The sequence below is a fragment of the Gallus gallus genome, chromosome 15 (assembly GCF_016699485.2).
Source record: "Gallus gallus isolate bGalGal1 chromosome 15, bGalGal1.mat.broiler.GRCg7b, whole genome shotgun sequence".
In the NCBI taxonomy this organism is placed as follows: domain Eukaryota; kingdom Metazoa; phylum Chordata; class Aves; order Galliformes; family Phasianidae; genus Gallus; species Gallus gallus.
Window position 1 is genome coordinate 9,110,335 of NC_052546.1, and position 18,306 is coordinate 9,128,640.

At 46.3% G+C, this 18,306-nt stretch overlaps 2 protein-coding genes across 29 annotated transcripts in view; one reads left to right on the forward strand and one right to left on the reverse strand.

Moving 5' to 3' along the window:
- Positions 1-194: 194 nt before the first annotated feature.
- On the reverse strand, positions 195-14,989 carry HNF1A (HNF1 homeobox A). Its single transcript, NM_001030668.4, has 10 exons — positions 14,352-14,989; positions 7,344-7,543; positions 6,277-6,463; positions 5,751-5,989; positions 5,440-5,597; positions 3,537-3,738; positions 2,031-2,222; positions 1,662-1,783; positions 1,240-1,381; positions 195-1,130 (listed from the first exon to the last, which is right to left on the reverse strand). The coding sequence occupies exons 1-10, from the start codon at positions 14,684-14,686 to the stop codon at positions 1,003-1,005; spliced, it is 1,905 nt and encodes a 634-aa protein (NP_001025839.2). The 5' UTR covers positions 14,687-14,989; the 3' UTR covers positions 195-1,002.
- SPPL3 (signal peptide peptidase like 3) overlaps positions 10,513-18,306 on the forward strand; it is a 57,438-nt gene continuing 49,644 nt past the window's right edge. The window contains exons 1-4 of one of the 28 annotated variants that reach the window (XM_046901366.1): positions 10,513-10,864; positions 11,148-11,239; positions 16,546-16,772; positions 17,560-17,861. The gene's annotated coding sequence lies outside the window, so the exon portion shown is untranslated. Of the gene's footprint in view, positions 10,865-11,147; positions 11,240-12,927; positions 17,862-18,306 lie in introns of those variants that run through there. The other 27 variants (XM_046901365.1, XM_046901370.1, XM_046901373.1 and 24 more) reach the window with 27 other exon arrangements.

Below are 18,306 nucleotides of genomic sequence, written 5' to 3' on the forward strand. Positions count from 1 at the left end.
GAGTGAATGGTGTTCTATAAAATCCATCCAAGTTGACGTTGTCATAGAGAACTGAGGGAACTGCTGCTGTTTGTGGAGCTTGGAGCCCCCCTGGGTGTTGTGCAGTGTCAGGGACCTGTGGAGAATGCCACCCCTGGGTCACTCAGCAGGATGTATGAGCTGAGAATCCACGTGGTTAATGCAGAGAGCTGAAGTCTCCTTGCTGCTGTTAAACTTTAATTTCTGCATTTAAAACAAAGCAGAGCTATATAAAAAAAAGTAACCAAGCCATTTCCACTAGGATAGCATGATTTTAGAGTAGGTCATTTTGAACTGAGAATGTTTGGGATTTTGTAGTTAATTAAGGGGTTTGCAATTCATAGTCCATGATCTCATACTGACAGGTTTTTGCCAAGCCATTCCTGATTCAGTGTCTTGGTGATTTCCATTGCAAAGTCAAAAGCCAGGTTCTCACTCCTGCCTCCAAAGTTGATGTTCTCTCTCAATTCCAATTCAGGTTTCCTTCCAGCAAAGGAGGAGAGTGCTTTAAAGATGGTGTCCCTTTTTTGGCAGCTCAATTTTGCTCTTTTCTGCATGGCTTGCTTTGGTGTTGGCAGGTTTGTACAGGTCCAACCTAGTAAAGGTGAGCAGAACCAAAGTTCCACATATGTCTTGGCATTTTCTGCTGTGTTCCAAGCAGAACTCTGACTTCATAGCACTCCTTCAGCAGCCACAAGGATGTCTGGTCATTCTAGGCTGGCTTGTGGGGTTGGGTTTGGTTTTGGGGGTCAGTGGATCCTATCAGCGCCGGTATCACTGTTCCATAGCTCCTGCTCTGAGCCTGAGCCATCTCTGGAGGCAGCTGAATGAGAGATTTATGAGGCAGTGGGGGGCTGGAGGTTGGCTGATGACAGCAACCATCCCTTCCAGTGGAAGGCAGTGGTGACAGTGATGGCAAACACAGTTGGAGTTGCACCTTATGCCTTGGTCCTGGCAGCCTCCCTTTGGGTGGTCGTCTTGGTGTTACTGAGTGGAGGATGCCATCTGCGTGGAGATGAAGGTCTCAATGACGTTATGAGTGGATGGCAGCAGCTGACTGTGGCTGTTGGTGGAGTCAGAGCTCTGGTACAGCACCAGGCTGCTGGAGGACACTGTTAAAAGCACAGGTAGAAGTTAAGTACAAATAGTGCAGTCCCCTCCTCACATGTGCACGTATTTGCAGTATGTGGTTTAAGAGAGTTAAGTGGCTGCTCCTCTTACCAGCAGGGCTTGGGGTGAGGCGAGGGCCAGACTGAAGGTGCTGGATGGCTGTGTCTTGGTTCTGTAGGTGTATCGCTGGTGCCTGTGATACTGGTGTATGGATCCCAGAGTCTGTGTGGGTTTCTGAGTCAGACGTGAATGCCTGGAGAAAAGAGTTAGCAGTGCCTGGTTTCTACATCCCTACTAACAGACGTGGGAGAAGAGGATTAGAAAGAATGAGCAGGTGCTGTTTCCAAGGAGATTAAATCCTTGATGATGCAGCGAGGAGCTTGCTCTAATGCCTCCAGCAAGGCAAGGAGATGAGAGATCATTCTGCTGGGATGGCACTGACCACACACCCAAAAGCTCTATGCTAAGCAAGGAGCTCCCAGCAGACCGATGCAGCTGTAGGGCGGGGGGACACACGTGGTGGAGGCTGTTACCTGTTTAGTTGGTGTCAGGTTAGTCAGGGCGCTGAGGTTGGCTGTATCCGTTATCACCATGGTTTGTGGTAGGAGGCCTGTGTGCGTGTATTGGGCCACTTCAGACTTGGGGCCGTAGAGAGCTGCATGTGAAAAGAAAACCCAAGATGATGTGGGTGCTGGAGCTCTGCATGGGGTTGGTTTGGCTGAGTTTCTCTCTTGGTGTGTGCAGACCTGCTGCCTGTCTCTGAAGCACTGGGAACAGAGGGGCAGGAGGATGAATGCAAGAGGAAAATAATGTCATAATTACAGCAATTAAGTTTCAGAGCCAGCAAATGCTCCAGAACAAAGTGTTTTGTTTTGTGTGAGCAAATGAGTTTGCACTCTTACCGTGGGGGTTCTGTATCTGGGCCATGGTAGCCATGAAGGGGCTCTGGTTGATGTGGCTCTGGACCTGCTGCATGAGGGGCTGCTGGTAGGACGGGTGCAGCTGCTGGGAGAACTGGACTGGCTGCAGGGTGGTGAGGCTGCTCCCCATGCTGTTTATCACAGGTACGCTCTGGGGCTGGGTTGAAGTCAGGCCTGAAAAACAAGGAGTGATGACAGCGGCGTTGCATGCTATGGGAGGGGCGGCTGCTCTGTGACAGGAACCTCTGAAACAGCCACAGCATTTCTGCTGGAGCAGTGGGATCAGATGCTGCTTTGCAGGAAATCCCTTTGTTAACTGTGACTGGGAGTAGATTTCGTGCCTATGAAAATGAAGCAGGTAAGTGCAAAAGGAAAAATGCAGACAGGTACTATAAAAAGCTCCTCTGACTTCCCGTGTTTGTTCCTGCAGTGCCTCCTGTTGTACCAGAGCTGATCACTTTCCACTTAAGTGATGACACGACATAGATTTCCACTGGGGAGTCCTCGCTCAGAGGTGAATCAGAGCATCATCTCAAAGTCTCATTCCTTTATTCTTTTCTTTTACGTTAAGTTGTAGGTAACAGATGACTGTGCTGAGCTGCCCAGCCACACAGAATGAAGTTTGTTTGGGCTGCCAAATTAAGGAATTGGAGCCAGTGAGAAAGGCAGAAGGTTTCACTCATCAGTACTCATCTCTGTCTATACCGTATTCCCGGATATATAGGGTATGTTCCTACACCCTGTTCATCGAGCCTCTCTAGCACCGAGACAATGTTAACACTGTGGAAATCTCTCCTAATTATTCTTCTTCTTGGCTTGCACGGAATTGGAATCAATATCATAACCTTGGCTATAAACTGGGACGTGGAAATTAGTTCATGGGGGCTGACAAACAGGACCTCTTTCTTCCAGAGAAGAAAGAGTAAGAAGAGAGCACGCATTCTATTCTCCTTTCTCTAATGAGGTGCTCTTTGGCTGTAGGTTTTTCCTGGAGTGAAAAGAAATCTGACAGCAGTCCAGAAAAACTCCTGAGGTAAAAAAAAAGAAACGTATTCAAAAAAAGGAGTGGTGACTGCACGTTGTTTTTGCAGGGAATAGAACGGGGTGCCTTGTCTTTCAGGTACTGTGAACATGCTTAAATTCCCTTAGCTTAGAGCTGGCATTATGTTTATATTTGGGAAGGTGCACAGCAGTAGAAAAAAAACATTGGCATAGGAACAGATCAGAATCCCTCGCTCTCAAGACCTGGGCTTCTGTGCAACTGAATTCTAAGATGAATAAGGAACGTCTGTCCCTTGATTTCACAGGTACCTGTCAGTAGTGCAGGTGAAGATCCTTAGAGTTTGTGGCCGTTTCCCCAGGTGTGTGTCAGTGCCAGATTAGTGCTTTTATCTCTGAGGGGCAGGGAGGTAATTCCCCGTAGCTCTGCACCGGAGTGCTGATGTGCGGAGTCACCAGAGAAAACAGCCAACCAAACACACTGCTCACCTATCACCAGGGTGGAGCCGCCGGTGTTGGTGAACGCGGGTGCCAGGGATGAGGTCTCACCGGCTCCGATTGCCATCACGCCGGGCAGTGAGGCCATGATGAGGTTCTGAGTTTGCTGGCCCAGCGCGTGGGGGTTTTGCTCCAGGCTGTGCAGGGCAGTCAGGGTGCTGACGGGGGGCAGAGTTCCTCCGGGAGCTGAGATCTGTTTGAGAGAAGGACTGTGGAAAAACCACCTGCAGCAGGCTGAGCGTGGAGAGCCCCAAAGCTGCCAGCGACTTCTGCCTGCCTGCCCTTGACCCCTTGCTAACTAGGATGGCTTCACCTTTGCTTGCCTGCAGTCTTTCTGTTTTCCTGTGCTCATCAATTAACTAGCAAAGGTCAGGTGTTGAAATATGAAGAGGAAATCCTTGCTCTTACAGTTCCTTCATACTTAGAGACTATAAGGGCTGTACAAACACAGACGAGGTCAGTCCCGCTGCACTCTCTTTGAAGGGAAAGTTTGTCCTCTGCTTCACGACTGGGGGAGGAGGACGTGCCCGGAGAAATTAGGAAGGAAGCTCAGCACGGAATCCAGGAGTTCCTCTTTCCTTGTTCACCCCTTCCTCTGAGAAGTGCCTATAATTCCCTTCCTCTCAGCAAGTGTCTTTTTGTGGCCAGGGAGTTTTCAGATTAAGGTTTTAAAGGGCCTGCTGAAAATATTCCTTATGTGTTTTTTTTTCTCATAAAACATTTCCTTCAGGCTACATTGACAGTTCCCTGCTGTTAGATGGGAAGCACATCTGTTGGGCAGAACGAATTCTGTGCTTGGATGTCTTGCTGATTTAGGCTGTGACCTCCAGTCACCAAGAAATCTGATAACTGGGCTGTTTTCGTGACCTCTGAAATGGAGCACATCACCTCTCTGTGCTCTAACGGGGTTTGAACTTGCAAGGCCCCGTAGAGATGTGTGCCTGGGATATTGTGGAACAACAAAAGGGCATTCAAAGAATTTGGCTGATGGAGAAATGTCAGTGATTTATATTGCACTTTTTCTTTCCCCCTCAGAAAAAACCTGTGAGGACTCTTTAGTGAGAGCAAGCACCACCAGGTTAAATGGTGGGACAAATTATCAGGCAAATGCCAGTTCTAGAAGGCTGCTTTAGAAGACTTTCAGCATCTCATGAAAGACTTTTTTTCTTCGAGGAGAAAACAGAAAACCAGCAAAGTGAGTGAGTGACTACAGAGATTTAAACCCAACTGATTTATAGTGAACTTAGCTTTGCCTCGGGCCAGCATGCACTAATGCAAACTTCTGCCAGCAGATCCCCTGTTAGCAAGGGAACATGTGCAAATTGAAGATGACCAGCCACGTTGCCATAATGCTCAATTGCTAGTTAAGTGGAAAGGGTTACTGATTATAAAAAAAAACACCTCTGAGAAGGAAACTTGCTTTGAGGAAGGCAGGTGGCTGCAATGTAGATATCCAGCACCTCTCAGTGGTGTAGCTGGTCTCAGATCTGTTAATCTCTACTCTGAGATGTGCAGCGTTCAAGTGACAGAGGTGATGAGTGTGGCTGGGGAAAGGGAGATGAGAAAAGACCCTCCTGGGAGGAAGGAAATCAAGTCGGATCATACTTTGAGCTTTGTTCTTTTGTTGTTGGTTGTTCTGTTTGTTTTTCCACAATAGATTGTTTAGGTTAATATTAAAGATATGCCTGTGCCTTCATGTCCTAATGCCCACCCTCCCCATCAGTCTGGAGTGCACGGGTATCCCAAGAGTTCTCATACTGCAAAGTCAATGCAAGGTGGTTGTCCTTTATCTGTAATAAGATTGTTTTAAAGGGCATTCTAGGAAATACCATTCCTGAAGAGGCTATCCTGTGACCACCCTCCAGTCACCGGTACTTCGGTGTACATCACTTACCAGCTTGGTGTCTGTGCTCAGTAGGTTCTGGCTGGGCTCCAGCCCAGGGGGAGAAACCTGGTGCAGGATGGTTTGGGTGGTCACCATGGAGCTGTTCCCGTGGTGGTTGCTGCTGGAGGACTCTGCCTCACTGGCTGGTTGCTGGTTGTACCTCACTCCTGCATCACAACAGGGGGAAACTCTGTGTTAGAACTGAGACACTTTGCCAGGTGCTAAGCTCAGTCTCATTTGTGGGCACTCATCTCTGGACATTTAGGTCAAGGGACAGGTTTGCTGCCTCCCTTCCAGATCTCCCTCTGGTTGCTTCTTACCATGAACTTTGGTGGGTGAGAGAGCAGGAGGTGGTTGAAGGGAGGAAGAGTTGTGAGGAGTTAGAGGGGGAGCGGAGGTGGGCTGCGGCCCGCTGAAGTTGTCCATGGCCAGCTTGTGCCGGAAGGCCTCCTCCTTCCTGCGGTTGGCAAACCAGTTGTAAACTCGCACCTCGGTCACCAGGTTTGAGCCCAGACCCTGGGCCTGAGATGGAGAAACGCCTCTCTGAATACACTCTGCTCTGTGAGGAGAAAGCACAAAAAGAGTTTTGCTGAGCCCGTCTTGGTCAAAGGCATGGAGTAAGCATGCAACCCCAAGGTGACTGTGGTATTCTACACCACAGGGAAGGATCCTGCTGGGTACAGCAAGACATGGGGCATTACTGCATCCTTAGCAAATGGGGAATGCTCAGTCGTGGCACTTGATTCAAACGTGGCTGATGCCACAACCCTGCCTCTTGTGGGCCTTTGCACGCCAAGGATGCACAGACCCTGCTTGGCTTCTTCAGAACCAGACACCCTTCTTTACCTGTTGCACTCTTCTACCAGCGCCTCTCTCTCTTCTTTGCTGGGGTTCTTCTGTCTCTCATAGGCTTGGAACAGAATCTGTTGTGAGGCAGGACCCCACTTAAAGCGATTTCTTCGTCCCTTCTTGGTGGGCAGATCATCTCCCATGGGCTCCTCTGTCAATATCCCCTGACCAGCATGTGTGAACTCTGCAGGCACAAAAGGGCAAGGGAGTTTGCTTTCTGGAAGCATTTTCAGTAGTTCCATCCATTTTGCTGCACAGCAGGCCTGGTAAAGCTTACTCTTAGAGAAAACGTCATACAAAAGAGGGCTGAATCAAGGTGGGGCACAAATAAAGTTCCATAATCTGCTAAAACAGTTAAGATGTTCCTAGCAGGACTGTGTTGACCTACACTTTCTCTTGCATGCATTGCACCTCAGCTCCCACCTTGGGGAAGTGAAAACAGATGTGGGAGGCTTGAGAGTAATAATGACTGGGGTCCTGCTCTCCAGAACAACCCAGAGGCTGACTGCTTCGTTTTACTTGCAACTCATGAATACAAAGTTAAGTGAGAGATTCCAGGCAGATTCTTGAATATAGAAGTGCACGCTGCAGTGATGGGTTGCCAATGGGTGTCTGTAAAGAGATGGCCAGTGGTTTGTTACAGCAAGTACAATAGTTGGCTGCTCTTTGCAGCTAGGGGAACTGTTGTTTTAGCCAAAAATTATACCAGCCCAGTGCTCAGACAGAAATGCCTGAGAAATGTCTGTGAGGTGTCAGGTGCCCTGTTTTAATCTGAGGATGGATTTCAAACTCCAGTGGCAAATGGGTAATGTTTGCATCTCTTTAGGAAGCTGATGGATGGAGTGGGTAACTGCAGGCTGTTTTGTGATGGAGTGTTTCTCCATGTGCAGTTGGGTTCTCCTTACCGAATACTGACATGGATTTCTCTAAGCTTGCTTCCAGAAATGGCTTTTCCTGCATTTATTTTTTTTTTCCCCTGATAGAAATGGGCAGTAAGGATCAGCAAGGGAGGGCAGAGGCTTTTATGAAGGTAGAGACCAGAGGACAATTGCTGCTGTACTTACGCTGGGCCACCTCTCGCTGCTTGCGGACGTACCAGGTGTAGAGGGCTGCCCTTTTCTGGGTCTTCATGGGAGTGCCCTTGTTGAGGTGTTGTGAGAGGTGGGATTGGTTCAGACCGGTCGTGTCCACCACCTCGCGCTGAGGGATGTTGTGCTGTTGGAGGTAGGATTTCACCATCTTTGCCACCCGCCAGGGATCCTCTCTGGAAGGAGCAGAAAACACTTCTCAGGAGAGCTGTCTGTAACACCTGCGCTCAGCAGACCTGCATTCCAAGGAGGTGCACTGGAGCTTCCCCAGGTGCACCTTGCATATCACTGCATTCGGTGAGGCAGGAGTGATAACTGGCTGGAGAAAGGACAGCTGTTCTCAGTGTGGCCAGAGCACGGTAGCTGTCAGAAATAAGGTGGAAAAGATGTATGCAGCTTCCTTTAAGCAGATCTCTGTAGGCACTTTGGTCTCCCTTTAGAAGGAGCCATCTTTGCTATCAGGGGAGCTTCCCAAAACGTGACTGCAGTCTTTTCATTTGTGCCTATTGTTATACAAGGCTTTGCCCTGCTCTGTTCAGGCAATGGTGGTCATCTGTAAATGATAGAAAGTGCTGACGAGTGACATGGACAAGGAAAGTACGTCCCTTTCTGCTGGGAAGTAATAAAGCATTTTTTTAATGTTAGTGAATAATGCCATGAGGAGAGAAGTGACATTGGATCTCAGCATTCAGCTGGATATGTTATGACTACAGATATCTATTTTTCAGAGTTGACAACTATCTTGCCATTCCCTACTTACCTTTTCTTCTCTATCCTCTTTCTTTAAGGCGTTAAGTGCTTGGGATAGGTGTAATTCATTGTTCCAAGGCAGATTCACTGTGTTACTGTGCTGAACCTAGCTCACGCCTTAAATCTTGTCAGGGATGAGAAACATGGCAGTGATTCAGGCAATGAAAGCAGGCTTTCATCATACTGTCACGGGCCAGCTATGCATGTAATATGTATACACCAAGCAATCTGGCATTATGATTATGTGCATCAGCTTTGCGTTATGTGAACACACTGATTAACATCTAGATCCACTCAGACTCCTACATGGCTGTAAAGAACAGGCAACCTATTAATTCCTCCTATTGCCACCCTCCTTTGGGATAACAGCTGGTGGAAAACTTGAAGCTAATCTGATTTGGGATTTTATAATGAATGTGAATCTCTGATTAAGACCTCTAATTAGAATATCCACAACTGTTCCTGAGGAGGTGTTCAGTGCCAGGTTGGATGGAGCCCTGGGCAGCCTGATCTAGTGGGTATCTTGCCCACAGCAGGGGAATTAAAGCTGGATGATCTTTAAGGTCCTGTCCAACCTGAGGCATTCTGTGAATTTGTGAGAATAGAGAACATGACTTTGACTGTAACTTCTTTGTGTTGGTCAGTTTCACTGAGGCTGAAGATTACAGTGAAAATAGGAAGAAGGGAAAGCAGGCAGTCTAGAACCAATCAACTCAGGAGCCCCTCTAAGGAAAAGATTCTTTCTGTGCATCCTTCTGTGTTTTGTATGCAGGACATCTGGTGGAGAAGGTTTGCACACCGTAGAAATACAATGGTGCTGCATCTGACACCAGCATCAGAGGAGCAACAGGGATGAAAAAATATTTCTAATGCTGTGGGTGATGTGTTGCAAGAATACAGAGATCCGAGCAACTGGCAACAGCTGTACAGTTGGTGGCTTTGTTGATTCAGTAGGTTGCCAGAGGCTGCAAAGTGATAAGCAGGACAAAGTCCACACCTGTTGTCTCAGTGCAAATACCCTTATCTCTGTTCCCCATGCAGCCTTTCACAGTGGCTGGGTAGTCCAAGGAGCAAGCTCTGCTGCAGTTGAAGTATGGCAGAAGCAGAGTTGGTTACAGCTCTCTGAAGAATCTGTTCCCTTAAAATAGGACCATTTGCTTCTATTTTATGATGGTTCAGTTGCTTACAGAGGCTTCAGTCTTCTAGCCTATTCCCTTAACTATCTTCGTCCTTTCAGAAGCCTCAAATTGGGCTGGACTTACAGAGCTATTCCATCTTCAGTGTCTTTCCTCCCTCTGTATTTGTGATACCATCTAGCCAGCACACGTGCCTTGAATTTGTTACACAGGTCCCTACACAGAAGAGAAAGGGCTCAGAACTGTAATCTCTTCCCTTAGATTTGAGCTCTGGCTCAGATGGGGAAAGGAGGGACTGTGTCATTACTGATGGAAACCACTGTTACATATCGATTTCCTTCCTGCAGGCTGATGTGAGTCACTTCTGTCTCCCCTGTCAAGATCCTTGCTTCTCCGTGGTAGGAACAAAGCAGGAAGAATCTGAGAGTCTGTTTTTCACAGTAGTTCAAAGCCTTGTGCTTTCTTTTCTGTTTGTTTGTTTTATTTTGAGACAAAGCAGAGAAGGGAAGACACTGCAGGGAAATCTTGCCACAGTATAATTTCCTAAGACAGTTGTATGTAATCCAAGCTACTCTGTACACCATCAGAACACAGGCTGTAATATCAGTGCAGCAGTTTATTTTGGCCCTGGACTACATCACAGAACAAGCAATGGCAGCTGCTCAGCCGAACCCTGAAATGAGCTGTTGCCCAGATGCTCAGTTCCGCCTGCATCGTTGTCACACAGATCGTAAGGTGAACCTTAATTCCTTCACCAGTGGTAGGACTGTCACTGTCAGCTTTCCTGTTGTAGGTGTGCTAAAATCTCACTTCCCCAGCGAGTTAGAACTGGATATACCTCCTTCGAGCTCTCTTCCACCTGCAAGCCCATTTTCTGCTTTTTATCTTCATTCTTCCCAGATAGAAGCTGCCTCCCCATCCCATTCTTGTGTTGGAGACGTTGAGTTCTGTCTGGAAATTCTTCCCACGTAGACCTTACTTTCCAAATCTTGCTGTCCTGCTTTCAGCTTCTTCCTGCTTCTGAGCGTGGCCCCTCTCCCTGACTCATCTCAGCCACAGGGGCCTGGGTCTTCTCTCCATTCCAGCTTCCCATTTTCTTAGTTTTTGAGGTCACTTTTTAAGGGCGTTTTCACCTCCCTTTTGTTACCTGAACAATAAGTAACCCAGGTAGTTAGTTATAAACTCAAAGGGAACAAGAGGCTGGTTGATAATTTATAGCAACATCTCAAATTTAAATGGAAAGTAAATATCAAGTTGTTAGCATTAAAGAAAACCCATTCCAGAGAGCTGGAGATGTAACGTTCGGGGGACATTCTCCTTCCTTCACTCTTCTTGACTTTTCCTTCTTTTTCCTTTGTTCCTTTCTTTCCCCTCTTCTTCCCCATTTTTTTCCCCCATTTCTCCTTTCCTTCTTTCTTTTTCTCAGATTCTCAGGCAAGAGAGTCCTTTGTAGCTTCTGAATTGCTGTTTGGACCAGAGCTCGCTTAAGCAGAGGTTCAGAGCTGTGAAGTTCCCAGCACCGTGCTCTGTCCCTTTCCTCTGGAGCCTGCTGGACAACCCTCACTGATGCCAGTGCACACCTGGAGCCAGGCTGGGCAGGGAGCAGGGAAGGTAAGACCATCGGCAGGGTTTCTTTCTGATGAACTTGGCCTGGTTCACCTCATCTTGGTTTATGTGTGGAAATGAAAGGGGTGTGGCAGCTTCATCTCAGCATTCCCCAGTTCCAGCTACCCGAAGGCAGTTAACGTGAGAAAGATACTGACCCTTTATCACCACTTTTTTTTCCTTTTTTTTTCCCCAAGGAAGGCATGCTTTTGACCCTGCCTTTAGGGGAAACCTGTTGCTTATCTCAATTTCTCTCTTTCCTAATGGAATTTTGCTCCTTGCCCTATAGGTGAACTGCTGCTACACCTCTCGCCGTTCTCTGGACGTGCAGTAACACCATCTGCCCCTGCTCCAAGGACGCCTCCCTCTTGCCTTCTGTAGGTAATACCAGGCAATTCAATCTCTCTGTAGGGTGATCAAGAAGGAATGTTGTTGCTCAGGTTGCAAATTTGTGGAAGATCAATGAGACATTTAGGGATGAAATGATGAAATGTCCATTCCTCGCTAGAGAAGCTTTAGTCTCAACTGCCTTTATCTATTGTTTTCTGCAGGGACAAAATGTAATAGATGCCCATAGGATCACCCAGTTGTGTGGATGTCTCTTGTCTAACTCCTAGTTTACTCAGCTATGTTCAGTGCTTCTAAAACTGTGCTTCCAACTTCAGTGGTCCTGGGAGGATGTATTGGGTCTCTTGGTGCTGTCACTTTTCCTTTCCATCACCTGGAAAGCCTAGCAATGGACTCCCTCTGGTACTACTTAATGAGCAATACCTGCAGGTACCACAAAGACTTCCTTGTACTGCCTATAGCTGCCCAAGGGTCAATCTCTCTGTCAAAATCTGGTCTACAATATTAGACCAGGAATTGTTAGCCTGAAGGAACTTCTTTCTAAAGGCAAAAGAGCTTCCATCTGATTTCTTGACATGAAATCCTTGTGTAGATACTGAAATAGGTAGTTTTGCAATCATTGAAGTTCTAATGGGAATACCTGGGCTTGGAGATTTCTTGCCTTCCTTCCTTTTATTCGTTGCTAGAAGTAATTTCTATTATAGAGTAATTTCTATTACAGATACTTCTGTCCTGTCTGTAATTACAGTATCATTCTAAGGACATTACCTTTTGGCATCTGTTAATGGAAAGGTTAATTTTTAAGAACAAAGAAAAAGCTTTAGTAAGCAACAACTGCTCAGACATTATCAAACCCTGATATTGGTTCAGATAGTTCAAGTAGATTCCCAGACATCAAATTGCTTTGAATATATTTATATAGATCTTTGATCAGAAATGTCATACTTGACAATACAGACTTCCTACTGTTTTCACTTTACCTTGAATAGTTTTAATCTATTATGTTCTTCCATAAATGCACTTCTAACTCTTTGGCTTAAAGTGGGACTCCTGGTGCCCTTCCCACTGACCTGAACACAGATGTGCATTGCTCTGTCCTGTGGTACTTGGGATTGATGAACGAGAGCTCTGAGGTTCAGCACAGAGCTTTGCGATTATGACCCAGGGTAAGGCTCAGGAGACCCTATCCTTTTCTCTGCCCTCTTTAGACCTTTAGGTAAGTCACAAAATCTCTGTAAAAGGGGGATAATACTCAACTGACTGCAGAGAGACATGAGACTGTTGGCCAGAAAGCATTAATATCACAGGTTTGCAAGGGAAGTAAGTCTTGTGCTGAGCCTGGTAATACACACAGGAAAAAACAGTAACAAGCAGAGAAGGCAGAGATGGTCAGAAACCAGAAACTGTGCTGAAGTGAGGCTGGCAGGAAGGAATTCCCTCCACCCGTGAGTCTGCTCTCAGATCACAGGCGATGGCACTGAAGTCCTGCTTCACCCATTCATTAAAGAAAATGGGGCAAAGGCAGGAGCTCCTTTTCAGCTTCCATGGTCTCCCTTGTGGAGAGATACCTGATCGGAAGTTAATGATCAAAAAGCTTATCAGGGGCTTTTCATCTATAAATTTATAAGACAAAAGAGAAATAATAAAGCCATTGGATAATTAGTAACTAGCCAGGGCCCGCCCGGTGCCACTGGTCTGAAACTACCCCAAGACCTGTACGCAGACTCAGGGAGACGAGAAGGAGACGAGGATGAGGGGAAGGAAATGCATGGAAGGGAGAGAAAAATTAGCCAGGAAGGCATCAAAAGGGGAGGACTGGCAGCAGAGACAAGACTGAGGAGAGAAGAGGGAATAGGTCCAAAGAATGAGGGAGAGAAAGGTAAGGGAACAAAGGGGGCTAAAAGGTGTAACAGAGCTGGAAGAGGAGAAGAGAAGAAAGAGAGACTGACCCAAAAAGAAGACTGAACTACTGGGAGTGCTTTCCCCACCCAGATAGGACCTGATCCAGTGAATTTACCTCTGTTGGATGCAGTAGTCACAGCTCCCAGTCTGCCATCTTCTATCTCCTAAGTATTGATGGTGAGTGCTAACTCTGTCCTGCTGCATTTCTGGCTTTGGCCTTTCTGATGGGATTTGATGTTTTGCTTCTTGTTGTTACCTTTTAATATTTGTTTTGTTTGCATGTGAAGAGGAGGGACAGGAATGCCTGGGAAATTCTCTAACTGGGTCTTAGTTTTAGTGAAGGTTTTAGGTGCAGGTCATTGCTATGTCTTGGATCTTCTGTCAGCTTGGGATTTCAGAATGTCTACCCCCCAAAACAGATGGGCAGACTCAGCTTCTGGGGTGCTAGATTGCTTGGGTGGACCTGATCCTTGTTGGGCAAATCTCTTTGCCCATAGAAATATTGCACCCAGAGGAATCCCAAATGGTAATCCCAGTGAATGTGTCTCTGTCATAAGGCTTATTGGTTAGGGAGCTCTGCCTGTCTTTTGGTATTAAAAACGCGTGTACGCAAAGGCAAAATAGTGTGGCTGTAAAACCTGCAATTGTTGCTGCATATGTACTTCATAGTTGTGACAGGAAAAATCTCCACTGGAGTCAGGACAGCTGAGCACTCGTGGGATGAGGAGTTCCCTTGGTTTGTCTTTGACCATCAATACTTCACAGAGCAGTACAATTTAAAAGCATTTATCACCTTAAAATTAGCAGGAAAACTTCACAGCTTCACTTTGCCATAAATTCACTGGCTAATACGATACCTGCTAAGAGTGTGACTAGGTGTTATTTTTTCTTTCCTTAATGACTGAAATTTAGAACCCTATAGAAGTATAAACAGCAGAAACCAATGTTTAGTCGGAGGTGCAATTTATGCAGCCCGTGAGCTGTTCTCAAGCCTGATGATACAAGCGTTTCAAGCTCGTAATCAGGCTCCGTGGTTCCCTTTATGCATTTGAAGTGAGATTAAAAGGGAAAGTTTGAGCATCTGTAAGAATATGGGGAGTGTTCTGGGGGGATAGTCGGGCATGGATGGGAGCTCTGCAGCTAGATCGGTTGTGAGCACACTGAGCAGAAGGGGTAAGGAAAAGAGACTTAGCGGGAGAATGCAAGAAAGAGAAGCAAAGAGGAGCAGCAAATCTTTCCTTACTGTAATAGTCTTTCCACCACAGCCTTCTGGTGAGCAGCCTCCTCAGGGCTCAAGTTTTCCAGCTCCTTCATTATCGGAGGGGTAAATTCCTCCCCGTCATCAGAGGTTTCATCTTCCGATAACCTGGTTTCCCCCATTCCATTGGGGAGGTTGGGGATCTCGGGGCAGGACTCCCCTTTCTCTGTCTGCAGGGCATTGATAGCATGCTGACTTTCACTCTGGAGCACGTAGGGTTCCGCTTCGCTCAGCGCCTTGATCAGGGTCTCCTTGGTTAGCCCCGACTCCAGCAGCGCTCCCAGCAGCTCCACTTGAAGATGGCTCAGCTTCGAGACCATGGTCTTCAGGCTGGCGTTTCTTGGGTTTGAGTTCCACGTTATCCTGCTTCCAGCTTCCCTACACCATGTTCCCGAGGTAACACGCCCGACTGTCAGCAGCGGGCACAGCGCAGCCTCCCGCCTTTACACCCCCCCAAAAAAAACAAAATACAAAATTGAGCCACTTCAGACCCCCCACGACTGTCCTGAGCCAGTGCTGATAAAGGGACCCTTGGCTATCTGTTTACATTGGTAAATTCTCCAAGGTTCATATTTATCTGTGTGCTTAGCAAGTTACTGAACTTTGGACTTCAGCACTGCAGCAGCAGTTCACAAAGTGCAGAGGGAGAGAAAGCAGGGGGAGGGGGAGAGGGAGGGAAGCGGGGAGAGGAAAATGAAGGGATAGAAGGTCTGCCAGCATGGAAAAGTAAGCTATGGAAAGAAAACTGGGAGAATGAGTGTGGAAAAACAAGGCTTACTTTTGGCCCCATTCATTTTAGAGAAGGAAGAGGTAGAGTACCTACAAGGAAGAGTTGCGTTCGCCAGTGTTGGAAGGTTGCACAGCCTACTCTGAGCTCTGGCCATGGTGGGCTGAGCCACTCTCAGCCCCTTCCGAGGGCTTTGGGCTGCAAAAATACTGCCTTGGCAGCTTGGTTTGCCTTTGTGCAGCCCTCCAGTAGAGATGAGCGACCACTGGGTTGGTATGAGTGTTCCCAGGGCCTGCAGGATGTTCTGGACCTCCTACTGACTTCTGTGGCAGAGCACTGAGTCTTAAATGTTTTTTTTGCTTCTGCCTGTGGCTTGCTGGATATCTTAATATGCAAACATCAGCACCACCATTAGAACTTGCTATGTTTATTGCTGAATTGATGAGAAAAAGCTGTGCACGCACATAATTCAGGTATTACTTGACCCATTGAGCTTGTGATTCGAGCACATGGTAAGGACTAGCCCTGGGTGTTGGTACCTGTCCCTGTCTGCAGCTGCCCTGCTTCTGAGAAGTGCTCTGGGCAGCTTTGGCTCCCGTTTATCACCTACGTCTCTTGATACCAACCCTGCTCTAATGTTCTACTCCCACCTGTTGTTTGAATCCTGAAAGCATGCTCTGTAACTTCACTGGAATAATTTAGGGCAATTCTCATGGAATCTTTATTATATGATATTTTCCAGTCTGAAAATAGATGAATGACTTTATCCCTTTCGAATGGCTCAATTAGGAAATTGGCATGGACTTAATGGTGCCACGAGCCTCTTGTAAATGGTTCCTTCTTATGCGATCAACAGGGGAAGGACTCCTGTGTACGCAAAAAGATGTCTTTAGTTTCAGAGATTCATGTTTATTGTAATACAAAAAGAACATTTAAGAGGCTGTGAGATTTGAGATTCTCCTATTGATGCTTTGATACAATTCGTGTGCATTTTACTCCCGATGACAATTTTGCTCACCCCCACCCCACCCTAGTAGATATGCCAACAATACTGGCCAGTAGTATTAACTGTGCATTGCAATTACAGCATCCAGCCACAATGCATAGTTTATTCATGATGCATCATTATAATTCAAGGATTTTATGAGCGAGGACAACAGACTGAGGGCCCCCTGCAATGAATGGCAGAGAAGATTCTGTCATACGACGTTACTTATTTATCTTTTTCTGTGGTAGGATGATTTCTTTTACTTAAACTAAGATGGAAGTTATCATTGTTCTTATTTAAAAGGTTGCCTGGTCTGAGTCCTGTGAGCATACGTGCCTGTTGTGTGCTTTGGGGGTGGGGGACACACAGCCCCGAGTTCAGGCATAGCCATCAGTCTGCCAAGGGAACTGTAAAGAGAAGAAAACATAGCAACAAATGATCTGCCTATACTGTGTGGTTTCAAGGATTCCTTATGCACCCAGAAGCCTTCTGCCTTGATCCTGTGCACCCCGCAGACCTGCAGCTGCAGAGGCTTTTAGAACAGCCTGTCTTGAAGCCAGTGAGACTTGAAGACTGTGAAAACAGAAATGGACGTCAGTTTGTAGGTTGGGACCTCACTGGGTGCTGTGGCTGGATGGCACGTGGAGCATCCTGAGCTGAACGTGGAATCTATCCAACTACTGGAAAGGAGGTAAGTCTTCTCAATCACTTCAATCTAAAGGGCTAACCTAAAGAGCTGTCCGTTCTAAACTATATGCACATAAACAACAAAGAAAACAAGAAAGAAAGAAGCGTTCTTTGAACAACTCCATCATCACCTTTACCTTCACTGTAACCCACCAGCCTGTGTTAGTGAGTGGTTTGAGGCTCTGCTCAGTATTTCAGGTTCTCCAGTGCAGGAAAACTAGTGATCTTCATAGTGTTTCTTCAGAGTTCCAATTTCTGAGCAATCAGACCGTGCACTCCTATTTTATGCACTGACACAACAGATTGCAATATGGTATTTCGGAGGTTTTTACCACTCCCATAACATGCTGCTGGGGGGTGTGAGGTATTGAGGATAGCAGAGGCCAAGGTGGGAAGCAGCAAAGCTTTAAGGCTGGATTTGAGTTTTAGTAGCAGAGCAGGACGTAAATAGTAGAGTGCCATAACCCAAACAACATTGTCCTGTAACCAAAGTGTACCTCACAGATTTTGTCTTGAGAACGAGTGTTTGAAAGAAAAGGAGTTTGTTTTGCTATACTCATTTTCATTTATTACCACTGTTTAGGATGTGTTGATTTCCTTAATTGCAACGATTTGCTGGGCCGTGACTTGATTCTTAAATTGCTCAGACTGCTGTGATTTTGGTGGCTGTGGCAGCACAAAGCTCCTGAAGTTTGGAAACACTGAATGATTTTGCTCGTTCTTCTCTTGTTTGCAGTACCTGTTTTTGAATTTCTTGCTGCAAAATTGCTTGCTTTTCCTTTTTCCTTAAGTTCAGTGCTTCAGTGATAAGACACGAGCAGCCCTACTGCACGAAACTGGCCAGAAGTAACAGCAGGCTCATGAATAGTGTTTGATTAACAAATCGGTGTAGATGCACATTTGAGAAACGTATCGATTAGTGATCACGAGAAGTCTGATTTCTACTTTATTTTAATGGCAAACATAATAAAGACTCTTTAAACATGCTTGAATGCTTCGCACTGTTGTATGTACACCTTAATACAACTTCTGTGTTTTTCAGTTATGACTTTCTTCACTTCTCCTGAAGCACAGACAGTCGGGGCCATCCGAGGTAAGGATGTGCCCACTTCCTCCAGTCTTCCTCCATTAACTGTTCCAACATAATCCTTCTCTTCTGCACGTAACAGAGTAATTGAACAGTGGATTACTGAATACTGACAACTGCTGCATGAAAGTATAAATGGGTATACAGTAGGATTTTCTTATTATTTAGACTTATTAGTCCATATTCTCCTTATTGCACCAGGGAAAAACCCAAGTTATAGAGAGCAGGGTCCTCTGAACAGAATGGAGAGCAGATAATAGACTCCCAAAGGCTGAATTCTTGAGTCAATACAGCTGTTACCTTTGTTTTCATGTGCTGAGTTATATCCATCCTTAAGTGTTCCCGATGAAAAATACAGTCATTGGTTAGGATAAAGGCAGCCCAATGGGACTTCAAGGAGCACAGAGGAAAGGAAAGAAATCTAACTATTTCTATGACAGAAATGCTAGCA